The sequence below is a fragment of the Ochotona princeps genome, chromosome 7, assembly GCF_030435755.1.
Source record: "Ochotona princeps isolate mOchPri1 chromosome 7, mOchPri1.hap1, whole genome shotgun sequence".
Taxonomy (NCBI): domain Eukaryota; kingdom Metazoa; phylum Chordata; class Mammalia; order Lagomorpha; family Ochotonidae; genus Ochotona; species Ochotona princeps.
In genome coordinates this window covers 65479046-65499704 of record NC_080838.1, presented here as the reverse complement: position 1 = coordinate 65499704, position 20659 = coordinate 65479046, and the positions used below count along the sequence as shown (strand labels likewise).

The following is a 20659-nucleotide window of genomic DNA, read 5'->3' as shown; positions in this document are numbered from 1 at the left end:
TAAATCAATTGGAGATCAGCTAGTAATTATTAACAGATGCATTTACTTACTCAGTGAATCAATAGGAAAAATGCTTTTTTTTCTCTATAAATTTAACCAATTCACACTAAACTTTTCAATCTTAAAGGAATAATACAGCAAATAAAATATTAATTGCTAAATTTCTACAGCATAAGTCAGAATTCAGAATCTTGTTTTCTGTTTTTTATGGAAATGGTTAGTCAACTACATATTTTGGTATTATACAACACAATTAAACCATGGCTAAATATCTTGTCATAAATCTGTTGGGAATTTTTAAAAAAATATTTGTTTATATGTATTTGAAAGACAGAATTAAGAGAGGGAGAATGAATCTTCCATCTACAGGTTTACTTACCAAATGGCCAAACCAGCCGGTGTTGGGCCAGGCCCAAGCCAGGATGCAGGAATTTCTTCCTGGTCTGTCACAGGGTTGCAGGGAACCCAGCATTTGAGCCATCCTCTCACTGCTTTCCCAGGTGACACATTAGCAGGGAGCTTGATGGGAAGTTGAGCAGCTAGGACTCAAATCAGCACCCACATGGGGTGCCAACATCCCAGCTGGCATCTTTACCCAGAATGCCACAGTGCTGCCCCCTGTCAGACACTTTTAAATACAGTTTCCAAAAGTACCCTTCAATCTTTTGTAACATGCCACTAATCCATTTTTCCCCTCACTGGTTTCCTCATGTTTTTTAAAATATGTGACCTTCAATGTTCTACACAATTACACTTCAAAGTGTGATTGAAAGTCACTTGTATGGTTTTTTAATGTTTTTGTCATTCTATGTAAGGTATAAATTCATTTTAATGTTATTAATACCAACGATTTCCTTTTGTAGAGGCACAGGCAATACCTTCACATTTCAAAAAATGAGGAAATGTTCTCTTTCTCCTTTCACTTCTGTTCGTGTTGACTGCCTCACATTTCAAAAACAAGGAAATGTGATAGTGTTGTAGTTGAAGTTTTGTTTGCTGAGAATGGTGGAAATCAAGGAATAGAACTTTTCACTAAGGAAAAAGATAAGAGCTATAAATTATGCAAAAGTAGGACTTGTGGTAGGTAGTATTTATGACCAGGAGAGTTTAAGTTAAGAGGAAATTTGAAAGGTGCTTATTTGGTGTATTTAACCTATTTTATACTATAATAAATTATCTAACTCATTACCTGTTGTCTATACTTAAGAGGCTACACAAGCCGACTGATGTTTCTATGTTTTCATGGAGCCACTAGCTACTTGAAATTGTTGAATAGAATCTCACGTATGTAGAGGTAGTTGTTGTAGTTTGAAGCTGAATAATATTTGAGACTAATAAAATTCGGTACAAGTTAAGGACAAAAACATAGGTTTGCTTTAAAAATGCATACTGAACCTATTCAAATGTGTCATGTGTTATGAATCCATGCAGTTTTAGATAATTTTGGAAAATATTTTTTGTCCCTCTATACATGCTTTACCGTCAGAGCAGTAAGTTCGCAGACTTTTCCACACTTTATTAAAATGGCCTTCCAAAGTATGCTTAGTGAAGAGATACTGTATTTCCAAACAACGTTTTCTATCTTAATTTTTCATTGTTTTCAAGTACACACACAAACAACAAAGTTTTTTTTGTTTGTTCTTCATAAAAACGTACATATTTCTTTGAAAGGCAGAATTGCAGAGAGAGGGTGAGAGTTACAGACCTCTTCTGTGTGCTGGTTTGATTCTCAATTGGTCACAGTGACTTGGGCTGAGCCAAATTAAAGCTGGGAGCTTGGGCTCATTCCATGTCTCCCATGTGGGTGCAGGAGCCCAAATCCTTGGATCATCTTCTGTGCTTCCGCACATAACATGAGCAGGAACTGGTTCCTAAGTGGAGCAGCCAAAGTGTGAATGGTGCCCATATGGGTTGCTGCTGTTGCAATGCCATAGTGCCAGTTCCCACCAGTGTAGCTCTCTAAGGCAGCTCTTCTCTACTGTTTTCTGAAAAACCTTATCAGGAATTTGATGTTCTGTCTTCCCTTTATCTTAGAACAATGTGTTTACAGCACTTTCCAAAGGAAGATGTAAGGGCCCGAGCGGCTAAAGTCCTAGCCTTGAATACACCAGGATCCCATATAGGCACCAGTTCTAATCCTGGCAGCTGCACTTCCCATCTAGCTTGTGGCTTGGGAAAGCAGACAAGGATGACCCTTGGGATCCTTGGGTTTCTGCACCCATGTGGGAGACCTGAAGGAAGTTACTGGCTCCTAGCTTTGGATTGATGCAGCTCCAGCTGTTGTGGTCAGTTGGTGAGTGAATCAATGCACAGAAGATCTTCCTCTCTGTCTCTCCTCCTCTCTGTATATCTGACTTTGCAATAAAAAAGAAATAAATCTTTTAAAAAAGATATAAAGAGAAATTAACTCATATTCATAGTGCTGCAGGTAAGTTAATAAAGAAATGAAAAAACCTGTTTTTTTTTTTTTTTAAATCTTATGTAAAAAATCTCCGTTAAGCCCTAGCCCTAGTGTAGCTCTTTCCCACAAAAGAGGAAGTCGCTGGGCATGGAGAATGCAGGCTCGTGGCTGTGGGATCCCCTGAGCATGGCTGGATTCTTGGATGTGAGGTGCAAAGCAAACACAGATCTGGCTTGTGATAAAATAGCACTTTTTTTTTTTATTGCATCTGAAGCTTCCTTTCTCTCCTGACTTTGCTCTTCCTGTGCAGTGCTCCTCTCCCTTCCGTTCCTTCTTGACACAGTGCTTCAGCTTAATATCACAGTTCCTCATACAAGTGAAAGAAAGAATTGTAATAGCCCTGTGTGGGCTGTTACGTACTTTAGTTCTCTGTCCCTTCCTTACCACTGTGTCATAAATTATGCACATACACAAATGCTGGTTGCTTACTGAGTGATGCATGTATTATTTGTACCTGGGAGTATACACATTGCTGTGAACAAAACCAAAAGTCCCTTAATAGTTGCAAATATAGATAAAACACACACACACACACACACACACACACACACACGTGTTAGGTAAGCTGTCTGAATCATGGTGGGCTGTGTATCTGGCTGTTTTATTTTACCTGCTTGGAAGGCAGAGGGAAAGATCTTTATCCATTGATTCATGCCCCAAATGCCTGCAACAACTGCACTAGGCTACGCTGAAGCCAGGAGCCGGAAACTTAGTTGGGTTTCCCATGTGGGGCCAGGCACATCCTCATGCCCTGACTTGCAGCATGTGTATTAGCGTGAGAGTGGAGTTGAGACTTGAACCTGGGCACTGTAGTGTGAGATGCAGGTGTTCTGGGGGGCTGCTGCTGCTGCTATTGCTTTTTTCCTTTTTTAAAAAATTAATATTTACTTGTTTGAAAAGTAGAGTGATAGGGAGATGTAGAGACACACAAAGATATTTTTAATCTTCTGGTTTAGTCCCCATATGGCCACGATGGCCAGTGTTGATCAAAGCCAGGAACATCTGGGTCTTCTGCATGGGTGCAGGGGCCCATGCACTGGCCAGTCTCCTACTGCTTTTTCAGGCACGTTAGCAGGGAGCCAGAATCAGAAGTGGAGCAGCCACAGCTCAAACCAGCACCCATATATATGATGTGGGCTTTGCATGTGGCTTATTAACCCACTATACCACACTGCTGGCCTTTTAAATTTTATTTGAAAGGCATGGTTGGAGAGAGAAATGAGAGACAGAGAAAGAAAATGAAGTCTTCCATTTTCTTGTTCATGCCCCACAGGGGTTGTGTCTGGGCCATGCTTAAGTCAGCTTTACTTGAGTCTCATACATGGGTGCAGGGCCCAGGAATGTGGGCCATCTTCTGATGCTCCCCAGGAGCATTAGCGGGAAACTGGAATGAAAGTGTAGCAACAGGGACCTGAACTGGCATCCATATAGGATGCTGGCTTTGCAGGTTATAGCTTAACCTTCTGTATTACAAAGCTATCCCTTCTTCTCCCACACTGCCCAGCTACTTCCCCTGCTTTTCTGTCGTTATTTCCAGTGAGAGGTGACATTCGAACAAACTGAATGATGTAAATGAACAAGTTGTGCAGATGTAAGGATAAGAAGAAAATGTTGGGAAGAGGAAGTGTGGGTAAGAAGTAGAATGTGAGTGCTGATGTTTCCGATAGGGTGTGTCACACGGGCCTCTCGGAGGAAGTGACTTGAATTATGATCCGGAGACAGAGATTGGGGAAAACGCATTCCAGGCAGAACAAACAGTAAATGCAAAGGCCCTAGAGAGTGTGCGAGGACCAGTGTGACCTGTGTGGCTGGGCAGAGTGGGACTGAGTGGCCAGGAGAGAGTAAAGATGCTTCACTCAGGCTGGGATGCAGAGCTTTGGAGGGGTTTATCCAGAGGAGCACTAAGTCTGAAATTAACTTCTGGAAGGGCCACTCACTGTATGGAGAATAGACTGTAAGGGAGTTTGGAGGCAGATTACAATTGAGATTCTTTATTTCTTTATTTGGTTTCCAATTTTTAATAATCACTTTATGAGAAGAGTGAAAACAGAGACTAAAGGACAGACACAGCAGGAGATATCCTCTGGTTCATGCCCCAAACACCTGCACTGGCTGGGAATGGGCCAGGGCTGCAGCCACAAGCCAGGAACACACTCTGGGACATCCACATGGTCTCAGGAGCCCGTGTACTTGAGCCATCACTGCCGTCTCCCAGGATTCCTATATGTAGGAATCTGGGATTGGTAGCTGGAGCCGGGACTTAAACCCAAACCCAGGTACTCTGATGTGGGGTGTGCTCATCTTAACCATCAGGCTAAACACCTACACCATAGGGGCATGGGCTTCTGCATGGGCTGGTGTTGTGGTATACCAGGTAAAGCTGCCATCTGTGATCCTGGCATCTTAAATGGGCGCTGGTTGAGGATCTGGCTGTTCTACTTCCGAACCAGCCCTCTGCTAATGTGCCTGGGAAAGCAGCAGAAGATGGCTCAAGTGCTTGGACTCCTGAGATCCAGAAGAAGCTCCAGGCTCCTGACTCCTGCCTGGCCCAGCCCCAGCCCCAGCTGTTGTGGCCATTTGGGGAGCGAATCAGCATGTGCATGATATTTCTCTGTTTCTGGCGCTGTGCCACTGGAGGATGTCCTCTGTGATGGCATGTGGGCTCAGGGTTGGCGCTGTGCCACTGGAGAATGTCCTTTGTGATAACACGTGGGGCTCCGGGTTGGTGTTGTGCTGCAGCAGGTTAGGCTAGCTGCTGCCTGTGATGCCTCGTCACATGTGAGTACTGATCCAAGTCCTGGCTGTTCTGCTTCGGGCTCAGCTCACCGCTAAGTACCTGGGAAGACAGGTAGCAGTAGAAGACAGCCCACCTCGTTGGGTCCCTGCTACCCACATGGATGGAGTTTCAGGATACTGGTTTCAGCCAGGCCGCACCCTGGCCGTCGTGGCCATTTGGGAAGGGAACAGTGAATATAAAATCTGTCCGTCTGTCTGTCTCTGCCCCTCCTTCTCTTTGTAGCTGCCGTTCAAACAAACAGAAAGCGAATCATAAACTGGACTGAGGGAGACCAGAGTTGAAGAAATGCCAAACTGGGCTATTAACTGAGTATGTCAGAGGGTTTCAGAGTTTGTTGGAAATGCACAGTATTATTATTATTCAACTTGAAAGGAAGAGTTACAGAGGGAAGGAGAGCCAGAGAGAGAGACAAAGAGAGATCCCCCACTTCTCCCTTCCCTCTCCTCTCTTCCTTCCTCTCTCCTCTCTTCCTTCCCCTCTCCTCTCTCCCTTCCTCTCTCTTTCCTCTCCTTCCCTCCTCTGTATGCTTTTTCCCTCCTTGGTTGTCTACTCACCTGTCAAAAGCATGGAAAATACAATTAAATTTATGGGAAAATTAGATGAATTAATGGGAACACTTTGTCACGGAACAGATTTTCAATGATATGCAATTAATTCTGATTATAGAGTTTCTAATCAAAAAATGTTTAATAGATGCTGCTTGAATAATTAATGCTCTATAATTAACAAATCAGTTGTTTGTGCTGCAAATTTTTACCATACTTTATCAGCTTGATTTCCAAAGACATCAACATTTTTTTCCTGCAATCTTATATACTTTATTAATTTACTACATCATGAAAGTTTAAAATATATTTGGCAGTCTCTGAATTTACCACTAAATCCAACTTAGTGGCAACTTTTATAACCCTGATTCCTCTTGTGTGTGAAACCGTGATTCCTCTGTTTATGTTCTGTTACAGGTTTCCACTAGACTACTATGAAATCAGGTGAAATCAGTAACAGCTAATATATTGTAAAGAAACTACAGACGTCTGAGAGCTTAGATATGAATGCCGTCTCTCCTGTTTGGGTTTTGATACTGGGATCAAATGATTATGATTTTATTAATATGTACTTAAAACTTTTAAGAATTTGAAAGGAGAAAGTTTTAAAATCTTTCCTAAGTATGATTAAATTTGTAAAGAACATCATTTAAAAATTTTTTATATAAGTGCATTTATATATAATAGCTTAGCTGTGACATTAAGCTATAGCAGTGAAGAAAAAATAGAGCAGTTTTTTTTTTTACAGTCATGTAAGTAGACACATTTTGATGACTCGTAAACAATATTGGTAATGGCAAATCAAACGTAAGCTTGTTTTAAAATGGGAAGGCCAACTCAGAGTTGTGTTTGCCCCAAATCATGCCAAGACCTGACTGGTGTTTCTTGTCTGGGCTTCACATACATTTAGAGCTTTGAACTACTTACTGTAGAGGCTGTATCTTTGATGTTTTTTTTTTTGGGGGGGGTGGATGTGGTCCATTCACAGGTGAGTATCACTATGCTTTGCTCACGTAAATTATTTTGAGGCAAGGATATTGTCAATCTGGCAGCTGATAAAAGCTGAGGAATACTGTAATGAAAATAAACAAGTTCAGGGCAAGGCAGCATAAACATTGTAAAATCTTGTGTTGAAATCCCCAGGCCTCGGTTTTGGTGGACATGTTAGAACAGGAAAGGTGAATCTGTTGGAGTTAATTCAGTTAAGCAAGATGTTTCTAGCCCAGGGTGTAGAAACTGAAGGCTTATTTTGAAATCAGCTGAAGGACTGCCTGAAGATGATTGTTCAAATAAAGGTACAAGCAGTTCCTGGCCAGAGGCTGCAGCCCATTGGCCCATGGCTCACTGCCGCTTGCTCTCCTTTCCGCTCACTCCTGACAGTTAATAATGATTAACTTTTGTTCCATTTTTAGTCTGATATAGTGTTCTGTGTTATAAATAAGGGAGGTATAAAGAGAGGGGCGTGATCTATAGACTATAAAATAGAAGAAACAGGTTGACAATGTGTCTTAGAACTTATTAGGTCTTAAAAAGAGGAGAAACTAATAGTTACCCAGAATTCCTGTGTGCCAGGACCATCTTTGATGCTTTATTGTGAGAAGTATATTTTTACTTGAGATAATTTATCATCCTTGTAAGATTTTAAGTTTGTTCTTAGAATGGAGTTATTGTTAGTAGAATGTTACAATTAAAAAAAAAATAGCTTGGACCTGGTGCGATAAGCTAGTGGCTGAAGTCCTCGCCTTGTATGTGCTGGGATCCCATATGGGTGCTGATTCTAGTCTCGGCAGCCCCACTTCCTATCCAGCTCCCTGTTTGTGACCTGGGAAGATGGCCCAAAGCCCTGGGACCCTGCACTCACGTGGGAGACCCGGAAGAGGCTCCTGGCTTCCAGTAGTCATTGGCAACATTTTAGTACTTCTCATTACTGTGCTTCCTCTTCATTTTTTGATTATGTAGTTGCTATTGTAAATTGGGTTTTGTGTTCTTTTCCTTGAACATGCTTTTCCATGTCTTTAAAATTCTTGCAAAGTGACTCTTTAAAAGATGTTTTATAGCTAGTTATGTGGATTTTTAAAATTTATTGAGCCTTACTTTTGTTTGCCATTTAAATAATTTCTACTATCTCATTACTGTAAGCATCACTCCAGTGACCATAAATCCACATCTCTCATACCCCGAAAATATATTTTGTGCCTATATAACTGTACAAGTGTTTGCTGAAAGTCTGATTTTAGTGAGGTGCAAATGTGAATAGTTTTTTTTCATTCTTTACTTACAGCTGTACCGTGTACAACTTCCCTTTTATGTTAGCAGTTTAGACAGAATATGTTCCAGTGACTGTCAGCTCAAGCCAGTTCAGAGTTCTTATTCCAAATCTGAAGAACTTCCCTTTTGGAGCCAGGATCTTATAGTTATGTGAGTGAAAGTCTGGAAGACTTACAATACCTTCCACCTATCCTGCTCTAGCCCTTGCAGCACTCTATTCTGAGGTCCCTTTCCCAGGTATAATGTTTCTGGAGTCATGGTCTGGGAGGGATGGACGGGGATGGCAGATGCCTCTACTGCAAATGCATTTGCAGTGCCCAGGTTACTTGTTGCTACTTATGACTGTCTCTAGTATACTAATTTTATATCTTCCATACAGCATGTATTCAATCAGCCAATCCCTTTTTAAAAAATTATTATTATCTTACAGATTTTTTTTTTTTTTTTTTTTTTTTTTAGTTTGTAAGAGTTACAGAGAGACGAGAGAGAGAGAGAGAGAGAGAGAGAGAGAGAGAGATCTTCCATCTGCTGACTGACTCCTGTGATGACCATGACAGCCAGGGCTGAGCTAATCTGAAGACAGCAGCCAGGGGCTTCTTTCTAGTCTCTCACGTGGGTACAGGGTCCCAATCATTTGGACCGGTTAGCCATCCCAAGCTGTTGGCAGGCAGCTAGATCAGAAGTGGAGCAGCTGGATACAAACCAATGCCTATATGGAATTCTGGCATTGTGGGTAGTGGTTTACTATCTGTGCCATAATGCTTCTGCCTTTTAATCATTGCTTTTTCATTTATTTATTTTGAATAAATAAATTTTCAAAATAAATTTTAAATAAATTTGAATAAATAAATTATTTGAATAAATTGAACGTATGTGACAGAAGACGAAAAGAAACAAGGAGAGACAGACAGATCTTTCATATATTGTTTCACTTGCCAAATGGCTACATGGCTGGGGTTGGTCCAGGCTGAAGCCAGTAACCTAGAACTTCATCCCTGTCCTCCGCATCTCTTCAGGGGCCGAAGCACTTGGGCCATCATCCACTGCTTTCCGGTGCACTAGCAGAGAGTTGCATCAGACCTGAAGCAACTGGGGCTTGAACTAGAGCTCACATGGGATTTCAGCATTGCAGGCTGCATGCTGCAGTGCTGCCCCAAGTCGTCTTTTCTTGGCAATGCCTTGCAGTCTCTGCACATGGACCTCATGGGGACCTGCCTCCCACTTGGCTCCTACTTCTGCTTGGGGTGATTGTTGATTTTTTTGGTGGTCTTAATTGTTGCTGTCTTCCTTTACAATGTAGGCCTGATACTGTCAAAATTGAACCTTGGTCATGAGTCCTAAAGAAACGTGTTTAAAATGTTTTTAAAATTTATAACCGCTTTGAAAATCATTGCTAAGCATTTTCCATGCTTTTATTTTAAACAGAAGTGCAGTTGTTAGTTTGACAAAGTACATCTTTTTGCCTCATCTGCATAGTAGATGCGAAATAGGAACGTGCAAGTCTGTTGGTGGCCAACAAAAGCTTTGTTCTAAATAAAGCAATGCAAAACAAAACACATCCTTACTTCAGTAAAATGTAACGGCTCTACTCATGCACTTCCTCAAGCATCCTTTGATATATTTTCTGTAACACAGGTCAGCAAACTGCAGACCCTGGGTCAAATGTGGCACCGCACAGGTTTTTGAAGTGAAACAACACTCGTTTGTAGTTGCTCTGTGGCCCCTTTTGTACTATCACAACAGTGCCAAGTAGTGGGGTGGAGCCCATTTGACCTGCAAAACCTAAAAAATATTTACCATCACACCGTTTACAAAGTAAGTTAGCCAAGTCCTGTTTATACCTCCCTCGAGAATTCTTTCTAGAACAGATGAGATCAACATGTCTCCTTAGAAACATTAAACATATCACTGCTTACAGGATATGTCTGAAAATCTTCACCTGAACGTGGAAATCCTTTCACAGTCTAGATTCAGATCGCTTTCTGAGGTTTCTTGCTGTCCTCAGCCGTGGACCCTCGTAGGAAATACTGAATTTGAACCTGAAAAAGTGCTCTGATGTGTTTTTCTTCTTAAACACATGTTCTTTTCCTGTTAATATCTCTCCATTTTTCTTGTTTTTGTTGTTGTTGTTGTTTTCCCCTTTAGTTCACAGCAACTCATTTCTCCTTTGCAGATAATTGATGCATCATCTTCCTAAAGATTACCAATGTATAACAGCTGTGAAAAGGGTCACACGCCAGTAAGTGGAGATGAGATTCATGTCAAGCTGTGTTTGCTACCTTCAGAGCTCATGCTCACAGCTGCCAGGCCTCTCCCCACCACAGGTGTAACCCTGGCTAAATGCCAAGGGTTTCCAAGTCTCTGTTTCTAGTAAGGGAGGGGTAGAAATGGAACCTTCCTTCAAGCTGTGAGTGAGAGTACCTGTGTACGTGCTTAGACCAGAGCAATTGCCCAACGATCAGAACTGCACAATTAGTTATTATTTATTTGCAAGGCCAAACAACAAGGAGAGACAGGGCGATTGGCAGTAGTTTGCGGGTGGGGAGGCAGTAATCTTTTATCCGTTGGCTCACTCCCAGGCAGTTCTCAGCTAGGTGGAAGCCAAGAGCTGGAAACTCCTTCTAGTTCTAGTTCTTAGATGTAGGTACAGAGTTGCAAGCAACTTGAGCCATCATCTGGTGCCTTGCTGAGTGCATCAGGAAGCACGGCAGCCAGGACTTGAGCTGGGCCCTTGACAGGAGATCCTGGTGATGAAAGCCACAGCTTTAAACTGCTGTGCTATAATACTAACACCTGGTCTATAATACTAACATCTTGGTCTAGACAGGAGTCATGCACTTTTTTTAAAAAAGATTTATTCGTTATTTTTATTGGAAAGGCAGATTTACAGAGAGGAGAGACAGAGACAAAGATCTTCCATCTGCTAGTTCACTCCCCAAGTGGCTGCAATGGCTGGAGCTGAACTGATCCAAAGCCACAAGCCAGGAGCTTGCTCCAGGTCTCCCACATAGGTGCAGGGTCCCCAGGCTTTGGGCTGTCCTCCACTGCTTTCCCAGTCTACAAGCAGAGAGCTGGATGGGAAGTGGAACAGCTGGGATATGGACTGGCGCCCATATGGGATCCTGGTATATGCAAGGCAAGGATTTAGCCACTAGGGTATGGTCCTGGGCCCCATGCAGTTTTTTTTTTTTTAGGAGTTATTTTATTTTTTATTAGAAGGGCAGATATACAGAGAGAAGAAGACACAGAAAGGTCTTCCATCACTGGTTCACTCCCCAAGTGGCTGCAAGGCCGTCTTCACAGTTTCCAGGTAGAGATGACTACTTACTTAAAAACCGTCACAAGTCCAAGTGAGTGGATGGGCTTTGCTGCAGCATCAGCTGGCAGATGCTGGCATGGGGGGGCAAATTCTGCCAAGTTAAAGTGCAGAACCACCTGAAGAATGCAAGATCTGGTAGTGAGAGTGGGCGCATTAGGGGAACAGTGGACACATCCTTTTTAGGTTACCACTCCAACTGGTGAGCATGAGAACCAGGACTGGAGCAGGCATGACTAGACAGAGAGTGGCACCCACTGGCACATGTGGGGGCTGGATAGTGGAGCTGGTTGGGTTGAATTAGGCTTCAGTGCCCATTGACGTGTATGAGAGCTGAATGGGATGTGGGACAGACTGGACTAGTCTGCTGTGCATACTGGCAAACATGGGAACCAGGGCAGGGGGCAGGCTTGGTGGGGGTTATTGCAGGTCAATCCGACTAGGCTGTAGCTCCCACTGGTTTGCATGAGAGCTAAGAGTGTGGTGGGTAGGATCGGATTGGGCTCCAACAGCCATTGCTTAGTGTAGAAGACAGGGCTGGAGACAGAACTGATCCAGAAATTACAACCACCAGCATGTGCATAAGCTGATTGGGGTGATGGACTGTGCTGGACCCTGTATTGACAAGCACACACAAGAAACAGATCTGGGATCACTTCAGATGAAATTTCTATAGGGATCCTCCCAACCGAATTGCTGGACTCAGAACCCCAACCATGGAGAGAACTGCAGGGTCTGTGTTTGACTGTGGAATACATGTGTTAGAACTGGGCCTCCGCAGTGGCTTAGATGCAGCAGTAGATAGCATATCCAGATGCACATGGAGGATTTGGCAGTACATTGGAACCTACGGAGGACACCTGGTACCCTAACAGAGGACAGAGGACAGAACAAATCAATCAACTACCCCAGCCAAGAGTTGGCAGTAATAACTGGGCAAATGGAGACTCTAAGGTGGACTATGTCAACCGGTGGATTCTGGAAAGATTTCATAGTGCTTGGAGTGGTGAGATTGGCAGCAAGTCAGAACTGTTGAACTATCGAAACCTCATGAGCAGGACCCTCAGAGCATGCCCCACATCGGGGACTTTGGGGTGGTGTCAGGTGGTTGTCCTCCATCCCAGCGTGCAGAGGTGTTTGGGAGGCTGGGTGTGGCTTCTCTCCTTGTCACCCCCTCCCCCCAGTTACAAGAAGAAAAAAAAGAGAATGTGGAAATGGTGATCTCACCAACTTTTCTGTAGCCTTTGACTGTAGTCACCATAATCAACTGTGTAAAAATTATCAAAATAAAAACAATTAATGATTTTTTAAAAAATCACTACATTCACTGTAGCAGAAGCTGGCTATTTCTGCATTGACATGTGTTTGCTTGAAAATCATACTTCTTAGGCCCAGCGCAGTGGGCTAACGCTAAAGTCCTTGCCTTGAACGCGCCCGGATCCCATATGGCGCTGGTTCTAATCCCAGTGGCCTTGCTTCTCATTCAGCTCCCTGCTTGTGGCCTGGGAAAATCAGTTGAGGATGGCGCAAAGCCTTGGGACCCTGCACCCATGTGGGAGACCCAGAAGAAGCTCCTGGCTCTTGGCTTAGGGTCAGCTCAGTTCCGGCTGTTGTGTTTACTTGAGGAGTGAATTAGTGGATGGAAAATCTTCCTCTCTGTCTCTCATCCTCTCTGTATATCTGACTTTGCAATAAATAAATAAATAAATCTTTTTAAAAAGTCTTTAAAACAAGTCAGCATCAGTGGCTTTTTGAGACCACCAGGTGATGTTGCATAGGAAGGTGGGTAGAAAGCTGAGATGTAGCGAAAAAGCATTGCATTTCTGATTTATCATTGTCAGCATAGTGTATGCAAGCCTTTAAAAATTTTTATTTGAGATACAGACTCTGTGTGTGTTTCCATCTGCTGACTTATTACCCACTTAGCCATAACAGCCAGGAACTCAACCCAGGTCTCTCACGCGGGTGGGACAAACCCGATCACTGCCATCACCTGCCTCCCAGAAGCTGCCTCAGCAGGGAGCTGGGGTCGACAGCCAAAGTGTGAATCAAACACAGGCATGCCAGTGGGGGTCCCCGGTGTCGTCACCTCTAAGCCAAATACCTGTCTCTGGAAGGGTTTTGTGTTTTTTTTTTAACTTTATTTTTAATATTGTTTACATAGTTAAGAGGAATGCATGCCCATGTGGGCCTCCAATTAGGGTGGGAAGGGTCAAAGTATGGAGAACGGTGGATGGGACGATGTTTCCATTTTTGTTTTTTGTTGTTGTTTGTTTGTTTTTTTTTTTTCTCCTGTGTCTCTTGGGGAAGAAGGGAAAAGGATCATGTTTTGTAGTCAGATTGCATCAGCACCCAGGCTTGGGTGATGGTCACTTGATGATGATGACTTTGAGACCCCCATGTGGGGAAGAATATTCAGAGGGTATTACTTGAGTGATTTTGATAGTTCTGAGGCATTGTCAGCTTGGTGGCACCGGATTGAGAAAATCTTTCCAAGGTCTGTTGCTTTACTAGGTCCACTTTAGTGCAGCCACAGACCCAGGAACACGCTGCAAAGTTTGGCCAGGGGAGTGGTCTAACCTCTTCAGCTTTCTGTCCTTGGAGGAAGCAATCAATGTCCTCTGCTGGCCTAGATGAGCTGGCTATCACACCCCCAGCGTGCATCTGGGCATGCTATCCTCTGCACAGGTATCGGCAACTGAGGAGGCCCAGGCCTGACACACACACTCCAAGGTCGGACCATATCTTGTGATTTTCCCTATGGCTGGGATTTGAGTCCAGCTATCTAGTTGGAGACAACCCCCCCCCCAAAAAAAAAACAAACAACTTTGCCTGGGGTGACCTCAGACTCGACTCTTGTGTGCACAGCCAGTGCAGGGAAAGATTGGGTCTGTTACCTGCCCAGCCAAGCATGCGCCCCAGCCCCAGCTTTTGGTATGCCAGCACACGGTGGATAAGCTATTTAGCCCGGCCTAGGCCTCCCAGTTGGGCGGGTCTCTTGCACATACCTTCTGGTTTCCCCCTCTAAACCACGCTGTCTCAGCTCCCTTGCCTCGCTGAGAGTGCGATTTTCTGCTCTGTGAAAGCCCGGAGAAGTCACTCCTCCGCTGTCAAACTCCTCCCCTCAGCAGCCCTCACTCCAACAATCCCCTCCCCGCCTTCCCCAGGCAACCTGCAACCCCACCACCACCCCTTGACATATGGCGTGCCTGACGGACAGGACTGCGTGTCCTGGCTCGGCATCCCCACCTTCCCTGCGTGTTTTTAAAAAAACAAAGAAAGGAAGGGGAAAAAAGGCAACCATGTTGGCACCCCGGTATAGTTAGCACAGATCTGGCGTTAACCAGAATGCCCAGCAGTTGCTGGCTGCTTTTCTCCCAGCATTGTACCACCTGCACAGCTGCAAGACTGCCTAGGCAGCTGCCTGTAGTGTTAATAAAACTGGTGTATGTCTATGTGTTGTTCCTGTGGGTACTGATTGTTACCAGTAGCCAGTTAAACAACTATAACAATGTAAGTAATGCCCATAAGATATGTAATTTTTTTCAGTTTTGCATATCTTAAAAAAATAGATAAAATGAAGAGGCCTGTGCTGTAGCATAACAGGTTAGACTGCTATGATATGACTATGATGCTGGCATCCCATGTGGACACTCGTTCGAGTCCCAACTACTCCACTTCTGATCCAGCATCCTGCTAGTGTGTTTGGGGCAGCAGCAGAGGATGCCTTTCTTGGGCCCCTGCCTTCATGTGGGAGACCCTGAAGAAGCTTCTGGCTCCTGGTTTTGGGTCTGCCCAGTCCCAGCTGTCAGGGCTATTTAGGGAGTCAAATCAGCAGGTGGAAGATTTGTCTCTTCCCTCCTCTGCCTGTGACTCTGCTTTTCAGAAAAGCAGATAAATCCTTAAAACAAATAGAATCAAGTATTATGACCAGAAATGTATTTTGTAGTTCAGTAGAGGGTATGTTAAGCATTGTGGTCATGGCTGACTGGCTTGGAGACAGGGGTAAGACACCGAACTCCCTCCTGCTGAGGGGCCTGGGGAAGGTTCCATGGATTAGGAAGAGCAGGTGTGTGGCTCTGATTGCAAGGACTTGGGGTGGTCCCAGTGGGCCTCACACCGGCTTTCTGTTCTCAGCTGACTGCTGGGAGGGCTTTGACCTGTGTCTGTCTCAGTCATGGTCCTATCTGATCCCAACGTGAAGTTTCTCCTCCTCCTTGTTCTCTTCACATTTATTTATTTATTGGAAAGAGAAAGAGAGAGAGAGAGAGAGAGAGAGAGAGAGAGAGAGAGAGAGAGCACGCGCGCCTCACTGCTGGTTCACCCCCAAGTGCCATGACTGGGAGTGCAGCTAGGGTTTTCCTTCTGCACATGCCCTCAGGGCCTGCTGACCAAGTGTTCAGAAATGCTCTCCTTGGAAAGCTGCGACTAGACCCTTATGGTGGTGAGCACCTATTGTTAAAGCACAGAGCAACAAAGAAACCAGGCTGCCTGGCAGGAGGCTTGTAAATTTCTGGTACATCAAGAGGACACCTGACTAAGGACACTCTCCTTTCAGGCACAGTGATAAAGATCAGTGGTGTTCAATGCGAGCAAAGAAGTATCAACTATTTTGATTTCTGTGTTTTTCAAAGCAAGTTAAACTTGTTGAAGGCTTCCTAATGAGGAAAATTGCAGCAGGAACAATTGCCTTCTGCTTGTAAATCATGTTTTTATTTTTGCCTACAGCTGGAATGACAATGTAAGGCTGTAAAATAGGAGTTCATGCTATTACAATATAGATCACCACTATTAAAAGAGATATTTGTTGCATCTTTCTTTTTCTTTTAACTGTTTCCCAAATTTGATGTGGAAAGGAGCTTACTTAAATGATGGTTGGACCCGCTGTGGTAGCTTAGTGACTAGAGTCCTCGCCTCGCATACACCAGGATCCAATATGGGTACTGGTTCATATCCCAGCTTCTCCAATTCCCTTCCAGCTCCCTGCTTGTAGCTTGGAACGCAGTAGAGGATGGCCCAGGTCCTTGGGATCTGGCACCTGCGTGGGAGACTCATAAGAAGTTCCTGGCTCCTGGTTTTGGACCAGCTCAGTTCTGGCTGTTGCAGGAGTGAACCAGTGGACAGAAGATCTTTCTGACTCTCCTGTTCTCTTTATATCTGCTTTTCCAGTAAAAATAAATAAATATTAAAAAGGGGAGTGATAGTAATAATGGGAAATCAGTAATAATACGAAAAAGATTTGATTTAGAATATTAAGAGAGGAAAGGAAAGTGAGGACATGCGTGTGTTTTCTTTTTAACATAAAATGTGTGAGGGGTTTGCTTTACCACTGAAATGTTTGCTTCTAAGCAAGCTAAAGTCTCTAGAGCCAGTAACACCTACACTTCCTCATTTAGTGTTCAGTGCTGTATCGTTGCCACGTAGCTGCCAAATACTGTTTGGTGATGATTAGAGAATTTTTTCAGGAGAAATTATGTTTACAGTAACTTTTTTTTTACGGTGGTCTCAGAGTTATTGGAAAATAGAAACTTGTTTTAACTTTTTACTCTAAGTTTTTTCAGTATTGCTATTACATGTTTTATCTAAATTTTTAGAAATCCATTTAAAAAGAGATAAAAGAGAATAGATTTATTTTTTGACACAACGCAAAATTCTGTAAACATTCAGCCTAATGATTTAACATATTCCTGCTTAGGAAGAATAACATTCGTCACGCTTGAATGACAATCGTGAAGATTTTTTCAAGGGCATAAATTGGGTTTAGTCATTTTATAAAGTGGACTCAGTCACTGTATATTACTAACTGTGGTTTCTGCCAAATGGCAAAATAATTGTTATTGCACAAAGTATTTTTAAAGTTAGCACATTAGCAGAACATCTTGACTCTGTGAGATATGTTTTGTCTAAAAGCATGTATTCAAGTAGTCTTATTTTGGACTCACAAAGGCATTAACTTGTAAACATTTTCTTAGCTTCCTTGCAAAACAAGCCAACAAATAACTAAAAAAGAAAATAGCTTCAGTTCCTTGTGGTCGATGTGAATAGAGTACGCTTTGGGGAAATTGCTTGGAAACCATGGAATCTCAGAAGAACTTCAGCATATAACTTTGCTGTAATATGTTCTGTACAAGAATGAAATCTTGACATGTAAAGATGTGTAATTACATAGAATTGTGAAAGAAAAGCTAGGGAAATTTTCCTGCTTTCACAGTGAAGTCTGTTATTTGATGTTATGAAATGAGGAGAATGAATGGCTGATACAGTGACTCATTGGATTAATCCTTCATTTTATGTGTCCTTTTCTTTCAGTTGGACATGTCAAGTGACCAGATAGCTGCAAATTTGCAAGCAGTTATTAATGAAGTGTGTAGGCACAGACCACTGAATTTGGGTAAGTGATTTTTTTGAGGGTAGACTTAAACTTCTCTATTGGCCTGTGTTGCTTTGAAAAAAAAATTGTAAAATGTGAAGTAATAAGCCAACATGCAAATGTAATAGCAACCGTATTTCTAGTGTTCAGACAAATAAATGAAATTTAATTCTGCAAGAAATTCCTATTGTTTCATAATTTTTACATTTAAAAAAATTTAATTTTAGTTGTTTTGAAAGGCAGAGATTGATCTTCCATCTGTTACTTCCCCTGAAATGTCCACTACAACCAGGACCGGGCCAGCTAGGGCCAGGCTGAGCCCAGGTACCCAGAGCTTCAGCGTGGGTGCCAGGGACTCAGGCCCTTGAGCCATTGTCTGCTGCCTCCCAGAATGTGCATGGGCAGGGAGTTGGCTGAGAAGTGGAGCTGGAGCTGGACTCAAGGCAGGCACTTGGATGTGGCTGCAGGAATCCCAAGCAGTGAACTACCTCTGTCCCAAACACCTACCACTTTTAATCATATATATATAACCATATATATATATATATATATATATATTTAACTACACAAGAGCCATGAGTCGTTTCTTAAAAGTGGCATGATCTGTAGGGGAATTACTATCCTGACTAAAATGTGAAACTGTTGTGGCCCTAGAACTCAGGCTTGTCCGGTGCCTTGCAGGTCATTCACGTTATTTCCTGAGATCAGTTTCACTCATGGGTAGTTGAACCATGCCTGAGTGCATTATACTCAGTTCACCTCTAAGTTTCCTTTTAGTCAGGTCCAGCTTTATAAATATATTTCTAATTAAAAAGCTATTAGTGGGGAGGTCAGTGTCATGGCACATTGGGTTAAGCCACTGCTTGTGGTGTCAGCATCCCAGATTGGCATGCCAGTCGGAGTTCTGAGTGTTCTACGTTAAATCCAGCTCCTTGCTGATGTGCCTGGCCAAGCAATGGAAGCTGGCCCAGTGCTTAGGCCTCTGTCATCCTTGCGGGACATGCTCATGAGGTTCTGGGCTCGTAGCTTCAGCCTGAACCAGCCTTGGCCATCGCAGCCATTTGAGGAGTGAACCAGCAGACGGATGAACTCTGCTTCTGTGTTTCTTTCTGTCACTGTGCCTTTCAAGTAGCTAACTAGGTTTTTATTATTTTTTTAAAGTCAATAGTATATACATACTTCATTTATTAATTCTTGTCTCCTAAACATGGTTGTAATACTTAATAGCTGTATGTGTATAGATTCTTTTAACAATATATTTATTCGTATTTATTTGAAAGGCAGAGTGTCAGAAAGATCTTCCATCTATTGGTTCACTCCACAAATGGCCACACTGGTCAGGAATGGGCCAGACTGCAGCCAGGAACCGAAAACCCCATCCAGGTCTCCCATGTGAGGGTGAGGGGCGCAGACTGGCACTGTGTTCTGCTGCTTTCTCGGGTGCGTTATGAGGAAGCTGCAGGGGAGGCACAGCACTTGGGACTCCATGTGACTGCAGGATAGGATGTGGCCTTTCATGCTACTGACCATACAGAACCTGTTCCCCTAAGACTTAGTTATTTATTTGGACATCAGAAAAACAGAAAGAGAGAAAGAGAACTCTTCCTTCTGCTGGTTCACTGTCCAGAAGGCTGCAACAGCTGGGGTTGGGCTCGGCCAAAGCCAGGAGCCAAGAGCTGCTTCCTGTCTGACATGGGCCCAATCACGTGGGTGTGTTCCACTCTTTTTTTCACAGGCTGTTAGCAGGGAGTTGGTTTGGAAGTGGAGCAGTGGGGACTTGATCTGCTGCCCAGAAGCGATGCCGGCATCACAGCGTTTTGCTTGCTGTCCACAGCGCTAACCGCATGACCAAGAACAGATTTCAGCTTAGGCTCTTCTGAGGCTGTAGCAGGAGTGGAATGCTGGCAATGTTGTCATCTTTATTTCTCACAGTGAAGCCCCTTCATACTGTCTTATGTGAAGATTTTTAATTTTTAGGGAGTTTTACCACCTGTTTGGTAACACAAAGGTAGCATCTGTGCTGACTTTTAAATAAACATATAGAATGTTTAAATTTAATGTAAATATCACCACCAACTCCCTTCACTCTTGACTTTGCAATAAAATGAATTCCAAGTGATCATCTACTGGGAGTGAAAAACAAATCATTCGTGAATATATGCGGCTTCGTGGACAAATCCCTCATTTTCTAGAGCATATCTTATTTGTCTTCTACTTCTAGACATCAAACTGCCTTCCTTCCAATGTTAAATATTAGTTCAGCTGTGCAGTACTGGAAAGACGAAGCTGATCTGAGCCCTGTTTGAGTTCTTGCTGTGTTTCGTGTTGCTGTTCGGGAATCTGTGGAATACAGTTAAAGCTGATTTCTGCGTGCTATCCCTAGGGCCCTTTGTGGTACGAGCTTTCCTTCGAAGCGCCACCAGTGAAGGTTTGCTGTTAAAGATCGACCCATTGTTGCCTAAAGAAGAAACGCCTCAAGAAAAGAATAAAGCCAGTATTTAAATGTCTTACATCGTGAAATTATTTGTAACGAATAAGCAGCAAATAAAACTGCACAATGCCTACATTCATGTTGTTTCTTGTTATTCTCGAAAAGTTTCACAATGCAAGCTCTCAACGGTTTTAAAAATAACAACAATTTTTCTCTGTGTCTGAATTTACCTTTTAGACCCTGTCACGGTTTCTTCCTTAGAACCCAGATTCTACGTATTTACAGCAGCAATTTCCAGCTTGGATCATTTTCCCTGGGGAGCCATAACCTTTGAGGAAATTGTAATATCCCCTTTGCCCACAAGGCTCAGAATAGCAGCATCATGAACTGCCTCACCACGTGACTCTGCTCTAAAGGAAGAGATGCGAAAAATGCTCGGCCAGAAATACTCTGAATACCATTTTTTGATAA

General features: G+C 43.2%; 1 protein-coding gene across 3 annotated transcripts in view; it reads left to right on the top strand.

Annotated features, from left to right (window-relative positions):
* The window catches only part of MRPL1 (mitochondrial ribosomal protein L1), an 85046-nt gene extending 64723 nt beyond the window's left edge, over positions 1-20323 (top strand). For all 3 annotated transcript variants that reach the window (XM_058667177.1, XM_058667176.1, XM_058667175.1), the window contains exons 8-9: positions 17697-17778; positions 20141-20323. In XM_058667177.1, coding sequence (XP_058523160.1) covers positions 17697-17778; positions 20141-20259 — 201 coding nt within the window. In that variant the 3' untranslated portion in view covers positions 20260-20323. The remainder of the gene's footprint in view (positions 1-17696; positions 17779-20140) is intronic.
* The last annotated feature ends 336 nt before the right edge of the window (positions 20324-20659 follow it).